General features: G+C 36.5%; 9 protein-coding genes across 9 annotated transcripts; 5 read left to right on the forward strand and 4 right to left on the reverse strand.

Moving 5' to 3' along the window:
* The first annotated feature begins 68 nt into the window (after positions 1-68).
* EV154DRAFT_502758 (uncharacterized protein) lies at positions 69-935 on the forward strand. Its single transcript, XM_051600827.1, has one exon. It carries the CDS (start codon positions 233-235, stop codon positions 611-613), a length of 381 nt encoding a protein of 126 aa, XP_051459597.1. The 5' UTR covers positions 69-232; the 3' UTR covers positions 614-935.
* A 163-nt stretch (positions 936-1,098) lies between these two features.
* On the forward strand, positions 1,099-1,962 carry EV154DRAFT_502762 (uncharacterized protein). Its single transcript, XM_051600828.1, is given in 3 exon segments — positions 1,099-1,647; positions 1,659-1,664; positions 1,720-1,962. The coding sequence occupies 1 exon segment, from the start codon at positions 1,260-1,262 to the stop codon at positions 1,638-1,640; it is 381 nt and encodes a 126-aa protein (XP_051459598.1). The 5' UTR covers positions 1,099-1,259; the 3' UTR covers positions 1,641-1,647; positions 1,659-1,664; positions 1,720-1,962.
* A 217-nt stretch (positions 1,963-2,179) lies between these two features.
* Positions 2,180-2,796, forward strand: EV154DRAFT_550148 (uncharacterized protein). Its single transcript, XM_051604910.1, has 2 exons — positions 2,180-2,259; positions 2,337-2,796. The coding sequence occupies exon 2, from the start codon at positions 2,447-2,449 to the stop codon at positions 2,789-2,791; it is 345 nt and encodes a 114-aa protein (XP_051459599.1). The 5' UTR covers positions 2,180-2,259; positions 2,337-2,446; the 3' UTR covers positions 2,792-2,796.
* A 1,061-nt stretch (positions 2,797-3,857) lies between these two features.
* On the reverse strand, positions 3,858-5,782 carry EV154DRAFT_502768 (uncharacterized protein). Its single transcript, XM_051600829.1, has 8 exons — positions 5,623-5,782; positions 5,377-5,562; positions 5,138-5,294; positions 4,862-5,076; positions 4,688-4,813; positions 4,362-4,625; positions 3,963-4,297; positions 3,858-3,898 (listed from the first exon to the last, which is right to left on the reverse strand). Exons 1-7 carry the CDS (start codon positions 5,734-5,736, stop codon positions 4,283-4,285), a joined length of 1,077 nt encoding a protein of 358 aa, XP_051459600.1. The 5' UTR covers positions 5,737-5,782; the 3' UTR covers positions 3,858-3,898; positions 3,963-4,282.
* Positions 5,783-6,597: 815 nt separating this feature from the next.
* On the reverse strand, positions 6,598-8,189 carry EV154DRAFT_537186 (kinase-like domain-containing protein; the record flags this gene model as incomplete). Its single annotated transcript, XM_051604190.1, has 7 exons — positions 6,598-6,723; positions 6,779-6,799; positions 6,858-6,998; positions 7,055-7,162; positions 7,224-7,528; positions 7,591-7,838; positions 7,900-8,189. 7 exons carry the CDS (start codon positions 8,187-8,189, stop codon positions 6,598-6,600), a joined length of 1,239 nt encoding a protein of 412 aa, XP_051459601.1.
* Positions 8,190-8,209: 20 nt separating this feature from the next.
* On the forward strand, positions 8,210-11,171 carry EV154DRAFT_502782 (uncharacterized protein). The gene is made up of 10 exons (XM_051600830.1): positions 8,210-8,413; positions 8,467-8,513; positions 8,568-8,709; positions 8,789-9,163; positions 9,229-9,421; positions 9,481-9,559; positions 9,616-9,978; positions 10,040-10,265; positions 10,332-10,523; positions 10,593-11,171. Exons 1-10 carry the CDS (start codon positions 8,345-8,347, stop codon positions 11,055-11,057), a joined length of 2,151 nt encoding a protein of 716 aa, XP_051459602.1. The 5' UTR covers positions 8,210-8,344; the 3' UTR covers positions 11,058-11,171.
* A 77-nt stretch (positions 11,172-11,248) lies between these two features.
* EV154DRAFT_417360 (uncharacterized protein) lies at positions 11,249-12,793 on the reverse strand (the record flags this gene model as incomplete). Its single annotated transcript, XM_051595787.1, has 5 exons — positions 11,249-11,667; positions 11,728-11,973; positions 12,196-12,247; positions 12,311-12,517; positions 12,593-12,793. Coding segments are annotated over 5 exons (1,125 nt in total), but the record flags the coding sequence as incomplete, so codon positions are not given.
* A 359-nt stretch (positions 12,794-13,152) lies between these two features.
* Positions 13,153-14,845, reverse strand: EV154DRAFT_561645 (uncharacterized protein; the record flags this gene model as incomplete). Its single annotated transcript, XM_051605687.1, has 9 exons — positions 13,153-13,197; positions 13,250-13,271; positions 13,334-13,365; positions 13,425-13,580; positions 13,644-13,705; positions 13,781-13,955; positions 14,036-14,079; positions 14,161-14,505; positions 14,632-14,845. The coding sequence occupies 9 exons, from the start codon at positions 14,843-14,845 to the stop codon at positions 13,153-13,155; spliced, it is 1,095 nt and encodes a 364-aa protein (XP_051459604.1).
* Positions 14,846-15,521: 676 nt separating this feature from the next.
* On the forward strand, positions 15,522-17,194 carry EV154DRAFT_502790 (uncharacterized protein). The gene is made up of 5 exons (XM_051600831.1): positions 15,522-16,260; positions 16,327-16,596; positions 16,657-16,749; positions 16,810-16,878; positions 16,931-17,194. The coding sequence occupies exons 1-5, from the start codon at positions 16,005-16,007 to the stop codon at positions 17,137-17,139; spliced, it is 897 nt and encodes a 298-aa protein (XP_051459605.1). The 5' UTR covers positions 15,522-16,004; the 3' UTR covers positions 17,140-17,194.
* The last annotated feature ends 460 nt before the right edge of the window (positions 17,195-17,654 follow it).

Below are 17,654 nucleotides of genomic sequence, written 5' to 3' on the forward strand. Positions count from 1 at the left end.
AGTAGCTCTTGTTTCTTTCAAAAGACGTTAAATAAAAAAAAAGGTATTATTGCGGTATTGCAGCTGCGGCTAGTCTTTGCTATAGGAGGACGATCTCTTAGGCAGGGTTCTTGAGTTTTTTTGGAACTCAAGAACCGTAAATGGCTGTGATTGGGCTCTAAATAGTCGTAATGATACTGGCCTGCTGGTCTTGACCAGAATTATTGTAAGTGATATATAAAAAATACATTTGATGGCAAAAAGCGTAACAAGAAATTCCTCCGTCATCAAGATAATCACTTCAGCTCTAATCAACAGCACCGATGATTATATTGTTGGTGACAGCGAATGGTCTAACGGTTGTCGCTCTGATCTCGTACTGGAGCCAAAATCTCTTTCAACCAGTTTACCGCCCATCATTATCGAGTTTCAGCAATCAGTCAACAACATATTCATAAAACGTGCCATTGAATACGCATTACAGGCTTATAAGCGCTACCAAGTTAACCCAATTATTTTAATTATTTGCATGAATAACTTGTCCAGTGACATCGAATCATTGACGAAATCAATCAACATCCTTGGCTGTCGAACTTACCCTTCCCACAGTTGGGCTAGAAATGGAAATGTCTAGAACTCAAAGGTATTTTTTAGAATCACGTGAAGGTCTACACGTCAATTGACATGCCCTATCGTCTAAACTTAATAGGATGATCGATTTTTGTTTTCTATAAAATCTGCTTTACTATCATTACAAGCTAGTACTACTGGAGGGCAGATAGACAACTACCAAGTTCTGACTGCTTGCTTGGAAGGTTTTGCAAGTGTTTCTATTTTAAGTAAAGGCCCAAACATTATAGAAGATGAAACAAACAATTATATCATTCTGACATAAGCTTGTTTCTGGATGATAAGAAATCATCCTGACATAAGCGCTTGTTTATCTATAAATAAAGCTGGTTCGCACACTTTATTCTTCTCCTTTTCTTTTCCCTTAACATATTTCTTCCATCACATGAAAGTAACAGATAATGTAAAAAGGTTTGTTTAGTAGTGACTCTTGTTTCTTTGAAAAGACACTAAATTAAAAAAAAAGAAAGTTGCGATATTGCGGCTGCGGCTAGTCTTTGCTATAGGAGGGCGACCTCCTAAGCAGGGTTCTTGAGTTTTCGAACTCACAGGCTGTAAATGGCTGTGGGTACACTGTAAATAGTTTTAACCATACTGGCCTGCTGGTCTTGACCAGAATTATTGTAAGCGATATGTAAAAAATACGTTTGATGGCAAAAAGCGTAACAAGAAATTCCTCAGTCATCAAGATAATCACTTCCACTCTAATCAGCAGCACAGATGATTATGTTGTTGGAGACAGTGAATGGTCTAACGGTTGTCGCTCTGATCTCGTACTGGAGCCGAAATCTCTTTCTACTAATTTACCGCCCATCATTATCGAGTTTCAACAATCAGTTAACAACATATTCATAAAACATGCCATTGAATACGCTTTACAAGCTTTTAAACGTTACCAAGTTGAGCCAATTATATTAATTATTTGCATGAATAACTTGTCCAGTGATGTCGAATCATTGACGAAATCAAGCAACATTCTTGGATGTCGAACTTACCCTTCCCACAATTGGGCTAGAAATGGAAATGTCTAGAACTCAAAGGTATTTTTTAGAATCACGTGAAGGTCTACACGTCAATTGACATGCCCTATCGTCTAAACTTAATAGGATGATCGATTTTTGTTTTCTATAAAATCTGCTTTACTATCATTACAAGCTAGTACTACTGGAGGGCAGATAGACAACTACCAAGTTCTGACTGCTTGCTTGGAAGGTTTTGCAAGTGTTTCTATTTTAAGTAAAGGCCCAAACATTATAGAAGATGAAACAAACAATTAAATCATTCTGACATAAGCTTGTTTCTGGATGATAAGAAATCATCCTGACATAAGCTCTTGTTTATCTATAAATAAAGCTGGTTCGCACACTTTATTCTTCTCCTTTTCTTTTCCCTTAACATATTTCTTCCATCACATGAAAGTAACAGATAATGTAAAAAGGTTTGTTTAGTAGTGACTCTTGTTTCTTTGAAAAGACATTAAATTAAAAAAAAAAAAAGTTGCGATATTGCGGCTGCGGCTAGTCTTTGCTATAGGAGGGCGACCTCCTAAGCAGGGTTCTTGAGTTTTCGAACTCACAGGCTGTAAATGGCTGTGGGTACACTGTAAATAGTTTTAACCATACTGGCCTGCTGGTCTTGACCAGACTTGTTGTAAGTGATATAAAAAACATGCATTTGAAAAGAATACGGAGGTCTAGACATTTCCTTAAATCATTATACCTGTGTAGTTGGAAATCAAGTTCATCTATTTGATTTTGTTAAAGAAGTAGTACAAAATCAAGAAAAACAGTACAGCCATCTTCTTTAACTTGCCTCTGAACAGAACTCATTTTATACAATGCAGACATCTATCAAGGAGGCCCAAGCCCGACAGCTTGAATTAAAACGTGAATTCGATAAACTGGAAAATGTATTTCTCACCTCCACTTCCACTACCACGTCTTCTCCTTCATCACCTTCCACATCATCACCTTCCATATCATCGTCTTCTCTATATCAAATGGGTATGGAGTTTGTTTTGGAGTTCAAGAAAGCAAGAATTAAACAAGGAAAGGAGCGTATGGACTGGAAATTATGTATGAAAGAAGGACACAAAAGCGGTTTACTTTCAAATTATAAAAATATTGACACTTTAAAAAATCAATTCATGAAATTTGAAAAATCACAAAAAAAAAAGAAATAAACGCCTTTTTTTTATCCTGTTATAACTTCCCCTTGTTGAGACACGTAATGAAGCATCTTGTAGAACAAAAAATAAGGCATTCAAAAGCTACTTACATGTAAAATATGACTTTATGTACTTTAAAAAATATTTCCATGCTTATGAGTGTTTATTTTTTTTTAGTGAAACCATAACATCTGTTCTTCTTCTAAACATCGAGGAAAGAAAGAGAGCGAATACTTTATCCATCCTATATAATCTTTTAAAGTTGCTTTAGAGCATGACTCTAATATTCTAGGAGTAAGGGTGTCTTTACCGTCTATTGGCGTTCTTTTAGTGCCTGATTTGACCTTTGAACAAAATTCTTCAATGGGGTTCAGAAAAGGCGAGTATGGTGGTAAGTAAACACATTTATAGCCTCTGCTTACAATATACTCTTGAACCTTTCTACCTTTAGGTCCATGGATAGGTGCATTATCTATTACCAAGTAAAACCCCTTAAGATTATTGTGGTCCTAAACGTCCATGACATTAGAAAGGTAAGCTAAATAATGATCAGTATTTTTACCTTTGGTAACCTTCACTTCCTTGCCATCTGGTTCTTTTCTTTTCTTCGAACCAGATGGCTTTCTTATCGAAATATCTATCACCCCAACAGATGACATTGCCCTTAATATTGTGATAGATGTAAACCTATTCGTACGTAAGATAGTCTTAGCGGGTTGTCCTTTAGCACACAATATGTAGGTTAAATCCAGCTTCGTCGAGAAAGACACAATTCTTCTCAAAATCCATATCCTTATCATCCAGAAACTGCTGAACTCGTCCTTTTCTGAGTTTTATTGTTTCCTCAGCATTTCGCTTTGCTGGATTTTTTTCTAATGTTTTCATTGACAATGCACAATAAATTTCCATGTGCCTATGTTACAGCAGATTTGCAGATATACAACGTCTCCAAAAGGCGGTTTCAAATGGGATATGTTTGTCTTGAAATGATGGACGGCCTTTTTCTGTTTTTTAAAACCGCGATCATGGGTTCGCAACCAAGAACAAATCCAACTCGAGGATTTCTCATTCACTTGATATACCCTTTGCTCTTCCCATTTATATACCTATTTTCTCACCATGGTACGTTGCTATGGGCTATATATCACACACAAAAAATCAAACTCACAGCCATTTCAATCTGTAGACAATCGACGTAGATGAGACATTGAAACGCATTTCAGCTAGAAAAGGAGTCAAGGCAGTAGTTATTTTAAACAATGAAGGTCAAGCCATTCGATCTACTTTAGATCAAGATTTGACAAAAAAATATGGGCAATTAATTTCCTCTCTTGTTGAACAAGCTCGCACAACCATTTCAACTTTGGATGACCAAGTAAAAAAAAAGAGAGAGAGAGAGAGAATAGGTTGCTTGAATATGTGCTGATTCATAGGTTTTTTTTTATTATTATTGTTATTATTAGAATGACTTGACGTTTCTTCGAATCCGAACCAAGAAGCACGAGATCATGATTGCGCCAGGTAAAAGAAAGAGGATATTTTTTAAAACAACTCAAAAGGTCAACTTACTCTTTTATATGATTAGATCATGATTATCTGTTGATTGTGGTTCAAAACCCAACAGAGGTGATGCAACAGTAGGATCGGAAGGTGTATCTGCAAATAACCTTACGTCGCTCTTATGATTCTTCCCTTCAATATGTCTTCGTAATAAATAGGAATTTGTAAACTTGAAATGACAGCCTTCAAAAGGACATCCGAGTGTTTCTTTATCCGAGTAATGGTTAAATCCTGTCAGCTGTTCCACTACAGATTTATGTCTTATGCGTGGCGATGGCTTTAATGATTTCTATTACAACAAAAAAATTGAATATTTTGTCAAGATACATTTGATTGTTATTTTTTCCTTACAGGAGTGTGAGATCCTTTGTGTCTTTCAAGCATAGACATATAGGGGAAACCTTTGCTACAAATGTCACATTTGTATCGAATGTCCTGTTCATGCACCAGAGCCACATGTGTTTTAAGCCCTCGTTTCTTTAAAGGTGTTAATATGTTATGTATGACATATCAGACGTTTCTTACGGTTTTCAGTTCTGCACCACATCCAGGCCAATCACAAGTAACCACTCCCATATTCATGTGCTTTTCTTTGATGTGTTGTTTCAAGTTATATTTTTTGCCGTAAGCTTTTTTGCAAACAGAACATTCAAAGGGATGTTCTGTCATCATGTGCTTACGTAACGCACTCCATTTATTAAATGTTTCTGTGCAAGTTCCACATTTATACACGACAGGATCTACAAAAAAATGTCAATTGTTATCAGTACGAATTAGGGTCGTGCAATAATGACACTTTACTAATATGAACTCGATCGATATGCTTTTCTAATTGGAGTGACGAATCGAATACTGAGTTACATGTAGGACATGTATGTGTGCCTACTTCATGTGTCATTTTATGCCGACGCAATTGACAACGTTTCGAGTATTCGGCATGACAGCCTGGAAAATCACACTGAGAGGAGAAAAAAAAAGAGAGAGAGAGGGATAAGCCTATTGTTGACTTTCTTTCTTTAACAAAAGAAAGAAGGACTTACGTTAATGGTGGTGGTATGACTCTTCTCATGACGTTGTAAATGCTGCTTTGTTACAAATGCCGCAGTGCAATTATCAAAGGAGCAAATAAAATCCTTGTCATTGGAATGAGATCTCTGATGAACAACTAAATGACTCGATCTAAAGTATGCCTTATCACAACCCTCATGAGTGCAAATAAAAGGTCGCTATTACACCTCAAAAAGAATGAGCTGCCAAACTTTATTTAAAGAGAAAACACCATTTACCTCTCCAGTATGGGATCGTTCATGTTCGGCTACCTTACTAGGCTTACTATATGTTTTATCGCAGTATTGGCATTTAATGTCGACTTTTCGTCTCTTGGAAATACCACTTGACATTCTTAACTCGAAAAGGGGAGAGAGAAAAAAAACCTTTGTGCTGAAAAAATATAAATGATTGTCGGGTAATTGTTTCGCCGGAAAGCTTTAGGGAAAAGGGCTGTCACCTCATATAAGACCTCATTTAGTTTGCATGAATGAACCTAAAAAGAAATACTTTATTGTGTGCCTTAAATGGGAAAAAGCAAGAGATGAAATATTTAGCAACATGAATTTTTCAATATAAATAAAGTCATTTCTTCTTGTTTGTTTCAAGGCTAATCTCTTTTATTTCTTCCGTCTATTGAACCACTTTTGATACATACTTTAGGATTTGTTATCCAAGTTGCCACAGAAAAAAGCATTCGCACAGGTAAAGGCCTAAGGTATCTAAAAGAGAATAGAAATTGTTTTCAGGTAATCCATTCATTATCAATGGAAGAAAATTACTAGGTGGCAAGTAATTTCTATCCTTTGTGAATATGCGGTATCCGACCATGTCGGGCAATCCAACCTACACAGCCATTATCTTTTGTAGCAATGTGTTTCGATATTACTTTAAAAAAAAAAGAGCCAGAGACGATTTCTTTAAAATATTTAACTCGCTTCAGACGTGAGTATGTAATAAGTACATCCAAGTAGGACGGCGAATGAACATACAATTACAAATAGACCCTTTTATAAGAAAGGTTTGTCTTATATAAAGCATTTACCAGTAAGCCAGTGTTACTAGGTTGGTTTCTCTGGGGTTGATTCCGGTGTACTCAAATTGACATTATAATTAAGATAGTTGATAAATATCATCACTGTAACAAAGAAGCAATGGAGGGTTGTAGTTATTAAATAAATATTTTTGTCTATGCTTTTCTAAAAGGGAACGTATTACATTACAGAGGAGTCAACGTAGCTGAAATTCAGGAAATGACTGTTAGGCTCAGCAGCGTGTAATAAATCCTCGTTGCTAGGTGATCCAGCCACGGCTTCTGTCGTGAACAATGGGTCGAAATTCTATAAATAACAGATTAAAAAAAACGTTATCTAAGAAACAGACATTAGGTCTTACCTCTGCTGATTCAGGGTCAGTCTTTTTATAAAATTAAGTTAGTAACTCCTTTAAATAATAAAAAACATCCTATACTTACAACAATAGGTACAATAGGAGGAGGGATTTCACGACGTTCTAAAGCGACCCAATCAATGGAACGAAAGAATTTATGTCGTCTAATAGCATCAGTCTTCTTTGATTTTGAACCGAGACGTGCATTAGGGTTTTTACGCAATAACTATCAAAAAAAAAAAGTCAATTTGTAATCCAACTGTCAAGTAGCAGGTTTTATACCTTTGATAATATATCTCTTGCTTCTGCAGTCATGTAGTACGGCATTGGAATCTTTTTGGTTAAGATCGAATCTATTGTTTTTTTGCGGTTGTTGGAACTAAATGGGGGCTAAATAGCGCGGAACAATTATTAGATCTGCAACAACGGCAGCTTTGTTTAAATGACTTACAGATCCCGTCATCATATCATATATTAATATGCCTAAACTCCACCAATCGACTGTCATATCGTATTCGAGTCCCATTAATATCTCGGGTGCCATGTATTCTGCTGTGCCACAAATAGTGTTTGTTTTGCCATCCACTGGTACCTTGGATAATCCAAAATCCGTTAATACAACATGACCTTGTACATCCAACAAACAGTTTTCTGGCTTTAAATCACGATAGACAATGCCTAATGAATGCAAATGCTCCAATGCACACACAAGCTCCGCAGCATAAAATATAGCCATCGATTCTGAAAACATACCCTCTATAAATTTTTGATTAGTTTAATTGCCGTGTAAATTTTGAGGGATAAAGAAAGATGAATACCATGATCCAGGTGACGGAACAATTCTCCTCCGACAGCGTATTCTAGCAGCATGTGAAGTTCAGTGGGTGTTTGGAAAGCATAGCATAATTTAACGATAAATGGATGCCCAACCGCTTCTAAAATCTCTCTCTCTGTTTTTGCCTGTTGAGCTTGTTTTCCATGAACTACGAGAGAAGCTTTTTTCAATACCTTCATGGCGTAAAGATCTTTGGATTTCGCATGCTTCACAAGGTAGACTTTTCCAAAACTAGTAAGAAAAAAAAAAGTTAAATGTGGCCTTTTTTCTAGCAAAAGCGCAAATACTTTACGCTCCTCTTCCCAAGACGCAAATAGGTTGAAAGTCGTCACGAGATACTTGAGGTTTATTAGTTGGAGAAATGAAATCTTGATCAAGGACAACCTCGTGTTTAACCCTTTCGAATCGATCGCGTTTACGGGGCTTTGGTTCGTCGGTATCACTATTGTAGTTACTGGGTGGATTAGAGTCTTGTTCCTCCTGCAGTCTTTTCTTCAGAGAGGCATTGCCAATACCTGAAGGCAACTGTGTTGATAATTTTAATTCTTCTAATCGTTGATTTAATAAATCTTCATTAATCATGATGAAAATTGAGGAGAGAGTTTCAAATTTTTTTTTTTTTTTTTTTTTTTTTTGCTCCCTTTTTGTGCTTAAAAGCCGAAACAACCCGTGTATTTCATCCATTGTATGTCACCCATGATTCTATTTCTCCCTTCTTTTCCTTTCTTTCTTCAAACATGTCTGCAGACTATGAATGGATAGAAATATCAAATCCAAAGTTCATAAGGCCTTTTTATGCAAATCCTGTAGGTATATATAAAAGATTCTCTCTCAGCTAATAATTAATTCTGTATCATAGACAACGGGTGAATGTACTTGGGATAAACCCATTGATGAATCAACAGTGTAAATATCAGAATTTTTAAAATTTCAAACAAGGCTTACTGAACATTTTAGTAGTAAAGAAATAGATCCAAAAGGTGATTGGTGGGAGCTCTGGGACGAAAAAACATCGCTACCATATTACTATCATACACGTGCAAACATCTCGAATTGGTTGAAACCCACAGATACAAACGTCATTTCGCTTGTAAAGATACAAGTAAGACCTTTTTTTTTTCTTTTTTTTCTTTCTTCTCTTTTTCTTCTAACAACTTTTTTTTTTTTTTTGAACATAACAGCCTTCACAAGAATTTGCTAAACAAATGGCAATGCTAATTAAAGAAACCAAAGTGATTACGACCGAGTCAATACCTTATCCAGTGTCGAACAAAAGAAACAGTAAATCGCTGGATTTATCAATACACACCACGGAGCCAATACGTCATCATACAAGATCGACATCCGATGGAGGTAGTATCAATACATCGATTATGCCAGTACAAAATACCCAGGAATCGTTATCAGCAGCACTTCCATCGCCCGTAGCAACCGATAGTGATACCAGCAGCCCTACCAATTCATCTAGTTTATTATTTAATTTCGGACTCGGAGCCAACAGAAAATCAACAACACCTTCAAGGAAACCAAGCTTTTGTTCTTCGATTGTACAAAAGGTTAGTTGAAACTGAAAATATAAAAGAACTCCTTGGATAGTTATTAAAATATATTATGAGAATAGGAGCCTTCCACTGAAATCAACAAGTCAAGAAGAGGATCTCATTTCTCGGCGTTTTCAAGTTTTACAAGAACGAGTAAATCTTCTACAAGTGGTAGTACAAATCCATTAAAAAATTTAGTTTCACGATCATCAGGCACTTCCCCTGCAGCAAGTAGATACTCCATATCTGTCAGTGCTCCAATGAACAATCCAGGTAGATTGAATTTCTTTGTTCCCATTACTTGCTTCTAAGTGTTAAATTATAATTTTTAGAGGCCGCCATAGCCATGCATCCATTGAATCAGGCTGAGTGCGATTCCAATCAAGTCTCTCCAAATACAACCATCAGAAAGTACGTCTAGTTTCTATCCTATACCTTAGTTATTCTCATTCATCATCTTTTCTTAGACCAATCTTACCCGTTGGCTTGCAACAAGAGATCAATCGATTCGCTATTGATGGATTTGCCCAGAAATACTTTTCAACCCACAAACGAGGTCTTTTTAGAAGAAGAGTGCCAATGAATGAAATGTTAAAGTGGACCAAAGATTCTATAAAGCAACCACTCATTATGCTCAACAGAGATTTGTATAAGGATGCTCTAAGGTGTTTTAAACTGATTCAGATGGTCATGGGCGACAGAACTCGTCCTCGCAACTGGAACGAAGTCGAAGATTTACAGACTCTTTTAACCTGTGGTATTACCAAAGGTCAAATGCGAGACGAAATCTATGTCCAGACTTGCAAACAACTTCATGATAATCCAAGCGGGTAAGTTTGTCTTTACATGATTAAACGAAAAGAAACAATTCTAAAAACAAATATTTCATAGGGAGAGTATTCGTAAAGGATGGGAGATTCTGTGTATTATCAGTGTGACTTTCCCTCCATCCAAAAACCTGGAAGCATATTTAACAGATTTCGTGCAACAAAACCATCATGTCCAAGAAAATCAAGTTTGTGTCATGAGCCAGCATGTGTCTACTAAATTAAAAAGAGTTTGCATCCGTGGTGCAAAAGGCAAGGTTTTAACTAGCGCAGAGATTTTTCGCGCCAAGGTAAAAACTAAAAAAAAAAGAAATATGCACCCCCTCTCCCCTTTCATATACTCATATAGCAAGTAGGAAGCACCTTTTAAACCATCCGTATTCGGTGAACCATTAGGGTTTATTATGGAACAACAACGTAATTCAGATTTGAAGTTACAGATACCCCAAATTGTTCCATTTTTAGCAGAGACAGTAAGAGCTACCAACGGTCAATTATCAGAGGGCATATTTCGTGTTCCTGGTGATGCAGATGCAGTGACGGACTTGGTAAGTTTCGACTTTTTTTTTTAGGAACTCTCTTGCATGAAATTAACGTTTTATTTTAATCATTCTTAGCGTGTTCGAATAGAAAACGGCAATTACGATGCAACAGGTATTACAGATCCTAACGTGCCTGCCTCGCTCTTAAAATACTGGTTAAGAGACTTGGCGGATCCTATCATTACCTCGGAAGATTATAATGATTGTATCCGATATGCAGAAGATCCTGAAAAGGCCATTGCAATCATTAATAGATTACCTAATACCAATCGACGCATTGCCTTATATACCATCAGTTTCTTACAGGAATTCACTGACCCAAGTATTATCAAGCATACGCTCATGAATGTTAATAATTTAGCCATGGTGTTTGCCCCCAATTTCCTGAGATGTCCAGCAGAGAGTTTGACAACCGTATTTGAAAATTCAAAGTATGAACAGGCCTTCTTAAGGACCCTTATAAACGAGATGATTGTTGATCCTCAGCAATGTGCCTATGATGATGATAACACCAATGCTTTTGGTATTTGCAAATCCTGATAAAAACTGTAAAAACATGATTTTTTTTTTTTTTTGCTAATTAAATTATTCCCCAATTTCCTCTTAACTTACACTCGCCCTAATAATAATAAATTTTTTTTTTTGTCCCCGTGAGTATAATTGTATGAAATTTTATTATGATTATTATATATAGTGTAGTGTTTATGATTTCTCTCTCTCTCTCTTTTTTTTTACATGTCGTCCATTTTAACAAAGGTTCCTTCCTTTGGTACCGAAGATCTTCTTTTGTACTTGAAGACACCAAACATGGCCAAACCAGCAACGACCGCAATGACACCAACTGCTATACCAGCTTTAGCACCGGCGGATAGACTTTTATGAACGCCATAACCGGTGGATTGATTAGGTGTGTTTGTTGAGTTACTGTTAGGATTGAATGCGCCAATACTGCAGACATCTGTCTTGGAAATTCTGGCAACAGGATCAGTGCAACTGGGATAACTGGTGTTAGATACAAAAGCAGGCTTATTCAATTGAGCAAAAGTACGGATCCATGTCATGTTGTACAATGGTTCATACGTGCTGTAAACCATGTGAATGATATCTGAGATCATCAGGTCCGCTCTAGCCGTGCCACGGACCGGGAAATCTAACAAAAAATCCCATGTTAGTATTTGCCACTCATTCATTAACCAAAACAGAAATTTACCTGAATACCCATTCTTATTAATCAAGTTGTCAGTACGGTAGACCTGCTTCAGTGCAATGAAAGATGCCGAGTTATTGGGTTTTAATCCTGCTTTATTGAGCCAATCAGCGTAAACGAAATCTGTTTTAAAGTTGGCAGCAGGAGTATCATCAATTACAAAGTCCACAGTTGACAGGGCCTGTTGGAAATCCTTTACATTTTTAAAGGTCGTCGATTGGTTGGTGTTGGATGTAACCAGTTTCATTCCTGATTGAAATTTTTTTTTTTTAGCTTTGATATACATAGATAGTGCACTTTTTTTTTTACCTGCATCTTTGACAAGTGTTGTCAAATAATTGTCTCCTCTTAAAGTCCAGGCATTGTTTACAACATCATATGTCGTCCACGCAATATTTTTACTACCGGATTTAGCGAGGTTGCTTTGATGACAGGTATACATTTGAGCAATAATATCATAGATTTCTTTACCGCGACTTTCCAACTCAAAGAAGTGTGCAATGAAAATGATCCATGATGATTGCTAAATAAAGAAAAAGTAAATAACCCGATCTTTCGGATCGAATGCCCAAAAAAAAAAAATTACCTGGAGAGGGGTCAAAGTAGAGCTGTCGGCAGAAACACTGATATATTGAGTACCCATTCCTACCACGCCGTTATTTGCCTGGCTTGTAAAGATGGCGTCGATCGTTGTGGTGGTTGAATTAGGCCCATCTGTTATTCCATCAAAGCAAGGAGAGGTGACATTGATGCTTGGTCTAGCAGATAACACCTTGTCGCTCAGGGTCAATAGCTATGTAAAACATGTGATCAGTTTTAAACCACACACATGAACACATAGATATTCGAAAAAAAAGGGTTACGTTACCTCGAAAAACGGAAGTGAATTCAATTCATTATCAACGCCTACATTATTCAGTGGGGTATTCACAACAGCATGATAGCCAGAGGTGAAATTGGCCAAGGAATTATTACAGCAGACAAGGGCATATTTCTCATTGGTGATTAAATTATGAAGCACTTTGTAAGTGTCAAAATATTCAATACTGAATCCATTACTTGCATCTATGTAAAAAAAAAAAAGGGTATCAGATACGGATAATGTTAATAAAAAAACGGGGTTTGGTAAACTGACCAGTAATCACTTTATTTGCATATTGGTCTTGCGCAAAGGCACAGTATATTAAACTGGTTAATATGATAAAAACACTTGATCCCTGGATTAATCTCATTGTACGCCAGAAAGTGTTGTAAAGAGAAAAGCAAAAGCAAAAAAAAAAAAAAAAAAAAAAAAAAATAGATGCGGAATAGATGCTGGAAGGGGGTTGGCTGTAAAGTTTTTTTTTATATGTCGGGGTGGTATGGAGGTTGTACAAATGTTCAACAAAAAAAAAAAAAATCTGTTTGTTTTAGCCCTCTGATTATTTTCTATTGTAAAATTTTGACTAGACCATCAATGCTGTAATATTTTGCCTATAAAGGTATATTTAGAATGAAGAAGAAATCATTCCTTAAGTTTGCTTACCTCTTGGAACAGTTCCTGACGACTAGTTGGAAAACAATAAAATAAGGTTAGACATTAACGAAAAGACAGTAACAAAAGACTTACATCCTGACATCTTGGAGGATCGTAGGCGGAATCTATAAATGTCGATTAGTTACACAAAGTCTTTGTTATGATTACCTCCACTCTTTTTTACCCTCAAATCTCGCAGATAATTCAACACAAGGCGAAAGTGGGATGGGTCACGGTCAATGAAATAAGATCCATCTGATTCAGCCATAATTGGATGTTTCCCAGAAAACATAGTGGCCAATAAGCTGTTTGTGTCACGTCGAAGTGTACTAAGGGATGTCTATTGCACACAGATAATTTAGTATTCGGTAAAAAGATGTATTTTTTTTTTTTTTTGCTTTACTTCAAATATATTTCCACCAACATTTAACCGCACCTTTTCTGATTGAAATCGCATACCTTCTTCTATAAGGATGATCAGTATATATATATATATATAAAAGAAAAATGAAATATAGGGACAGTACATTGATCCCTTACCTTGTTCGGTATCCGACTTTGCATTTTCTTTTTCTTTACTGAGCTCTTTACATTGTAAGAGTAACTTATTGGACATGTCTACATGTTCTTTTTCAATTTCTAGTTGAAACTTGACCCTTGTTTGATTGAACTTGTGATCTATAGCCTGCATTTTTTCTATGGTAGAGTATATTTCCTTGTAAATTTCTATAAACTCAAAACATTAGTCCTTTTTTATATATGCAAGTGGTTTGTTATGCACTTGCCTTTTTTCACATCGTCATAGGATTCATTTAATAATTGGTATTGTGGTCTATAATCTGTAAAAAATGGAATGATTAAATAAGTCAAGGTGAGGGAGGGGTGATGATGTATATTTTTTTTATTTTTATATATTGTACCTTGCCAAACAATCGATGTTTTAACATTCAACTTCTTGACTTGTGCATTAATCGACTTGTTATTCTCCAGAATGGTATCAATCTGTGGTAAATACCCATGACGCAGGTTTTCTGTTGAACTATTGTCATCATCCTCCAAATGGTCGACGGCTGTAAATAAGGAGTTTGTGATACTCACATTATCTGACTGGTGTCTTTGAAATGCATTTTTATCCACGCCTTCATCATCTTCAATATCGTCATAGTGATGAATTTCATCATCGTTGGGTTCGCTTGTTGATACAGTATGGAGCGATAGTGAGCTGTTTTCAAATCCATGTAATCTAGCATCGCTGCCCGAAGAATCTATAAACAAGTGACGCCGTGTTTGATCCTGATAAATTGGGTAAACTTTGTTGCAAAATGGAAAAAGAAAAAATTAATGAAAATTATTACAGGTTTGGGGAGGCGTTCCAGGGACTTTTTTATTACCATCCTGAATTTCAGCATTGCTATTATAATCTTGGTACACAATTTCTGAAAGTGAAGGCTGGTGATGAATGGGCGATCGATGAGTTGGTGAATGAGCATGATAACCAGCATTGCCTCCACCATTGTTACTTCGAGTTGCAGTAGTTCTCCACTGTGGAGGAGGCTCAAATATATCCAAAAAGAAGAGCGGCTGTTGCTGGTCTCTTTTTCTCATTTTTTTATAACAAAGATACAAGAACAAAAAGGGAAGCTGGATTTTTTTTTTATTCCTTGTACTATGTTTTGTCGCGTGATGATGTATCATTCTAAAATAGACACACACACAAAGCCAGCAATAACAAATAGCAGCCCCTCTTCTCGGTCTTTTGAGTTGCTTTCACATGTTTGCTTTTTTAGTGATCAAATGTCGATACTTTTGAGGGCAGAAAAACCCACAAAAAATCAAAAATGAAAAAGTTAAATCACAAGCTATTTACCTGACGGTTACACTTGAGCTATCAACCCGGATAATTTTAGCACATACATGCTCAATCATCAAAACTACTCGCTAACTCAGGTACCGTTACAGAATAATCTTATTCCCCATAATGTCTTTAAAATGTTGTTTTATGATAAAGCAGATAAAAAATTACCCGCTACTTTTGCATAATTGGCCATTCAATATATTCGGACATAAGGGTCATAATTATTACAACTTTTTTTATCTATTAGTACCCGAGATGAATTGCGGCGTCGAGAATCTAAGTCAGTAACAAAATGAGCCCTTCATAATAGCAAAGATTTCTTCAAAACTAATTCTTTAATTTTGTCGTTTTTATAGTTCTACATGGCATCCCTCCACACATATCTAATTACAATCATTAGGGCTGCTTTTATCTTATCCCAACAACAATATTACTGCCAGTTTAAAACAGTCGGCTCAGTCGGCTCAGTTGGCTTTGTCGTATTCTGGGATTTTAAAGTTATCTACTTAAGCCTGAACGCTCTCGCTCTGCGTTTAATAGCTGTAAGATGTTGATACCCTTATAATGGTGTCTTCATAATTACAGAAAATGTAGTGGTCGTAAAATCTAGCCGGTAAATTTTTTTTACTTAAATAATGACTTTGACGCGGCAACTAGCCATACAACTACATATTTGCATCGAAACATTGTTACATTGACGGATAGACTTTTGCGACTATTTTTAAGATATAGCAACTACCATAAATGTAAATTTTATGCGACTAGATTGGTATTAGACGATGGTCTAGTTTTTGAATCCAAGTGATAGCTAAACCACGCCCGGTCTGATCTGCCCGGACAGCAGCCAGCACCACAAGAAACCTTCTTTTTTTTTTCACCGTTTCCTATTTACCATAATATTATTACGAAATGCGAAGCTATTCAGACGCCAATAAGCAACGAATCACTGATCTTAATGCTAAGATTAGAGAAATGATTCAAGAAACAACAGAAATCTTGGTCAAAGAAGAAAACGTTTCCAGGGCAGAGGCGGAAGCCTCAATTGGCTTCCATTACGAGGCAACTTCAATGGTTTTGATAAAACGTAAAAGCCCTTACAATGTTTTTACTGAAAGACTGGCAGCCGAAAAAAAAGCTGAACCCCACTCTGGCGACCAACCTCGAGGTAGCCATTTTTACTAAATCAAATGTTCACTTAAATATTGATCATGACTGTTTAAACATTGAAAAGGTAGTTTCCAAAGGGAGGCCTCGCAACTCTACCAGGCACTAGGACCGGAAGACAAAGCCGATCTCGTGAAAAGTGTGCGGATCGACTCTAACTTGAGTGAAACCTCGAAGCATTCGCGTCATGCCCGGGCAGTCAAGAATTTCAAGAACCACTTGACCGCTTACAATACCATTTGTGGTTCGAATTTCCTGCTGCTTTCTGTCTACCAGAACCCTTTGCCATTGGAAGATGGCAGCGTAGCTCCCGTGGTAGACTTGTTTTCGGCTGGAGGTAAGATAGGCTTGCGCAAATAGTGTTTTGAAAGCAATTTCTAATCTTTAAAATCTTAAGCGCACTGTGATGCGCTGAAACTTGAGTTGGGTGGCCTAATCCAGAACAATATGCTGGAACGTCTGGGGGCCGAAAGTAGGGCAAGCAAAAAGGGTATGTATCACTTTGAACTGTTTATGGATATGTTACTTACAGGACTATTGGAATCAATAGCTAAAATTTACGACGAGAGCGCCAATCGTTTAAGAAAAGAATACAGGGAAAGACTTTTGCAGCTGTACCGTGAGTCATTTATTCGCTTTGAATTGTCATAACACTAACTGTTACCTAATAGAAAAATGCCCCTGTACGGAGAATGCAAAAGCCTTTCCCTACAAAAAGCTTTGTGATGGAACTGCTGACTTGGTCATGCGTGGTTGGCCCCAGGGCGTCCCTGTAAAGCACGCTTCAGAGCAAAGTACTAGGTGTATGAAGATTGTCCTGAGGGCCATAAATGCAAACAAAATTTCATTTGTTTTGCCGGAGGAAACGATGGAGCAATGAAGGTGATTGTATTATATATATATATTTTTTTTAATAAATCTACTTTTTAAAAATAGGTTGCTCTTTTGTTTTCGCGTTATATGCCATGAAACTTAATAATAAGCTTAAAAATGTATACCATTCTCTTTAATGGTGCAAAGCTGGAAATTAGGTTAAGACTTTATGAAGTGATACAATGGCAGTGTGTTTTATTTGGTTCTGAATTTATTAGTCACTACATTATTGATCATGACAATACCCTGTGAAAGCTTTTCAGTGAGTGCTAAGTAAACAATTAAATTTGAACATCGGGTTACTCCAAAACTTATGACAGATGACCATATGCTTGCGAGGGTAGCTATTGCTAAAATATATGGCACTTAAAGAAATATCGAAAAACAGCTTGATTTTTAAGACATTATACAAAGCTCCCTTTCATTATACAAAGCTCCCTTTCATTCTACAAAGCTATAAATTGTGGTTTTTTATACGTCTCCATTTTTAGAATATTGTGTCAATAAGTACCTAATTTATTG

The sequence above is a fragment of the Mucor mucedo genome, assembly GCF_025094135.1.
Source record: "Mucor mucedo strain NRRL 3635 chromosome Unknown EV154scaffold_27, whole genome shotgun sequence".
NCBI classification, from domain to species: Eukaryota; Fungi; Mucoromycota; class Mucoromycetes; order Mucorales; family Mucoraceae; genus Mucor; species Mucor mucedo.

Excerpts from the sequence above, each read along its gene's own strand:
- EV154DRAFT_502782 (XM_051600830.1), top strand. The coding sequence starts at position 8,345 with ATGTCTGCAGACTATGAATGGATAGAAATATCAAATCCAAAGTTCATA. Across the intron at positions 9,979-10,039 it reads CTTCATGATAATCCAAGCGG|GGAGAGTATTCGTAAAGGAT; the intron begins GTAAGTTTGTCT and ends AATATTTCATAG. Across the intron at positions 10,266-10,331 it reads CAGAGATTTTTCGCGCCAAG|GAAGCACCTTTTAAACCATC; the intron begins GTAAAAACTAAA and ends TATAGCAAGTAG.
- EV154DRAFT_502790 (XM_051600831.1), top strand. The coding sequence starts at position 16,005 with ATGCGAAGCTATTCAGACGCCAATAAGCAACGAATCACTGATCTTAAT. Across the intron at positions 16,261-16,326 it reads CTCTGGCGACCAACCTCGAG|GTAGTTTCCAAAGGGAGGCC; the intron begins GTAGCCATTTTT and ends AACATTGAAAAG. Across the intron at positions 16,879-16,930 it reads AAGACTTTTGCAGCTGTACC|AAAAATGCCCCTGTACGGAG; the intron begins GTGAGTCATTTA and ends GTTACCTAATAG.
- EV154DRAFT_502762 (XM_051600828.1), top strand. The coding sequence starts at position 1,260 with ATGGCAAAAAGCGTAACAAGAAATTCCTCAGTCATCAAGATAATCACT.
- EV154DRAFT_502768 (XM_051600829.1), bottom strand. The coding sequence starts at position 5,736 with ATGTCAAGTGGTATTTCCAAGAGACGAAAAGTCGACATTAAATGCCAA. Across the intron at positions 5,295-5,376 it reads GTCATACCACCACCATTAAC|TGTGATTTTCCAGGCTGTCA; the intron begins GTAAGTCCTTCT and ends TTCTCCTCTCAG. Across the intron at positions 4,626-4,687 it reads ACAAAGGATCTCACACTCCT|AAATCATTAAAGCCATCGCC; the intron begins GTAAGGAAAAAA and ends TTGTTGTAATAG.
- EV154DRAFT_550148 (XM_051604910.1), top strand. The coding sequence starts at position 2,447 with ATGCAGACATCTATCAAGGAGGCCCAAGCCCGACAGCTTGAATTAAAA.
- EV154DRAFT_502758 (XM_051600827.1), top strand. The coding sequence starts at position 233 with ATGGCAAAAAGCGTAACAAGAAATTCCTCCGTCATCAAGATAATCACT.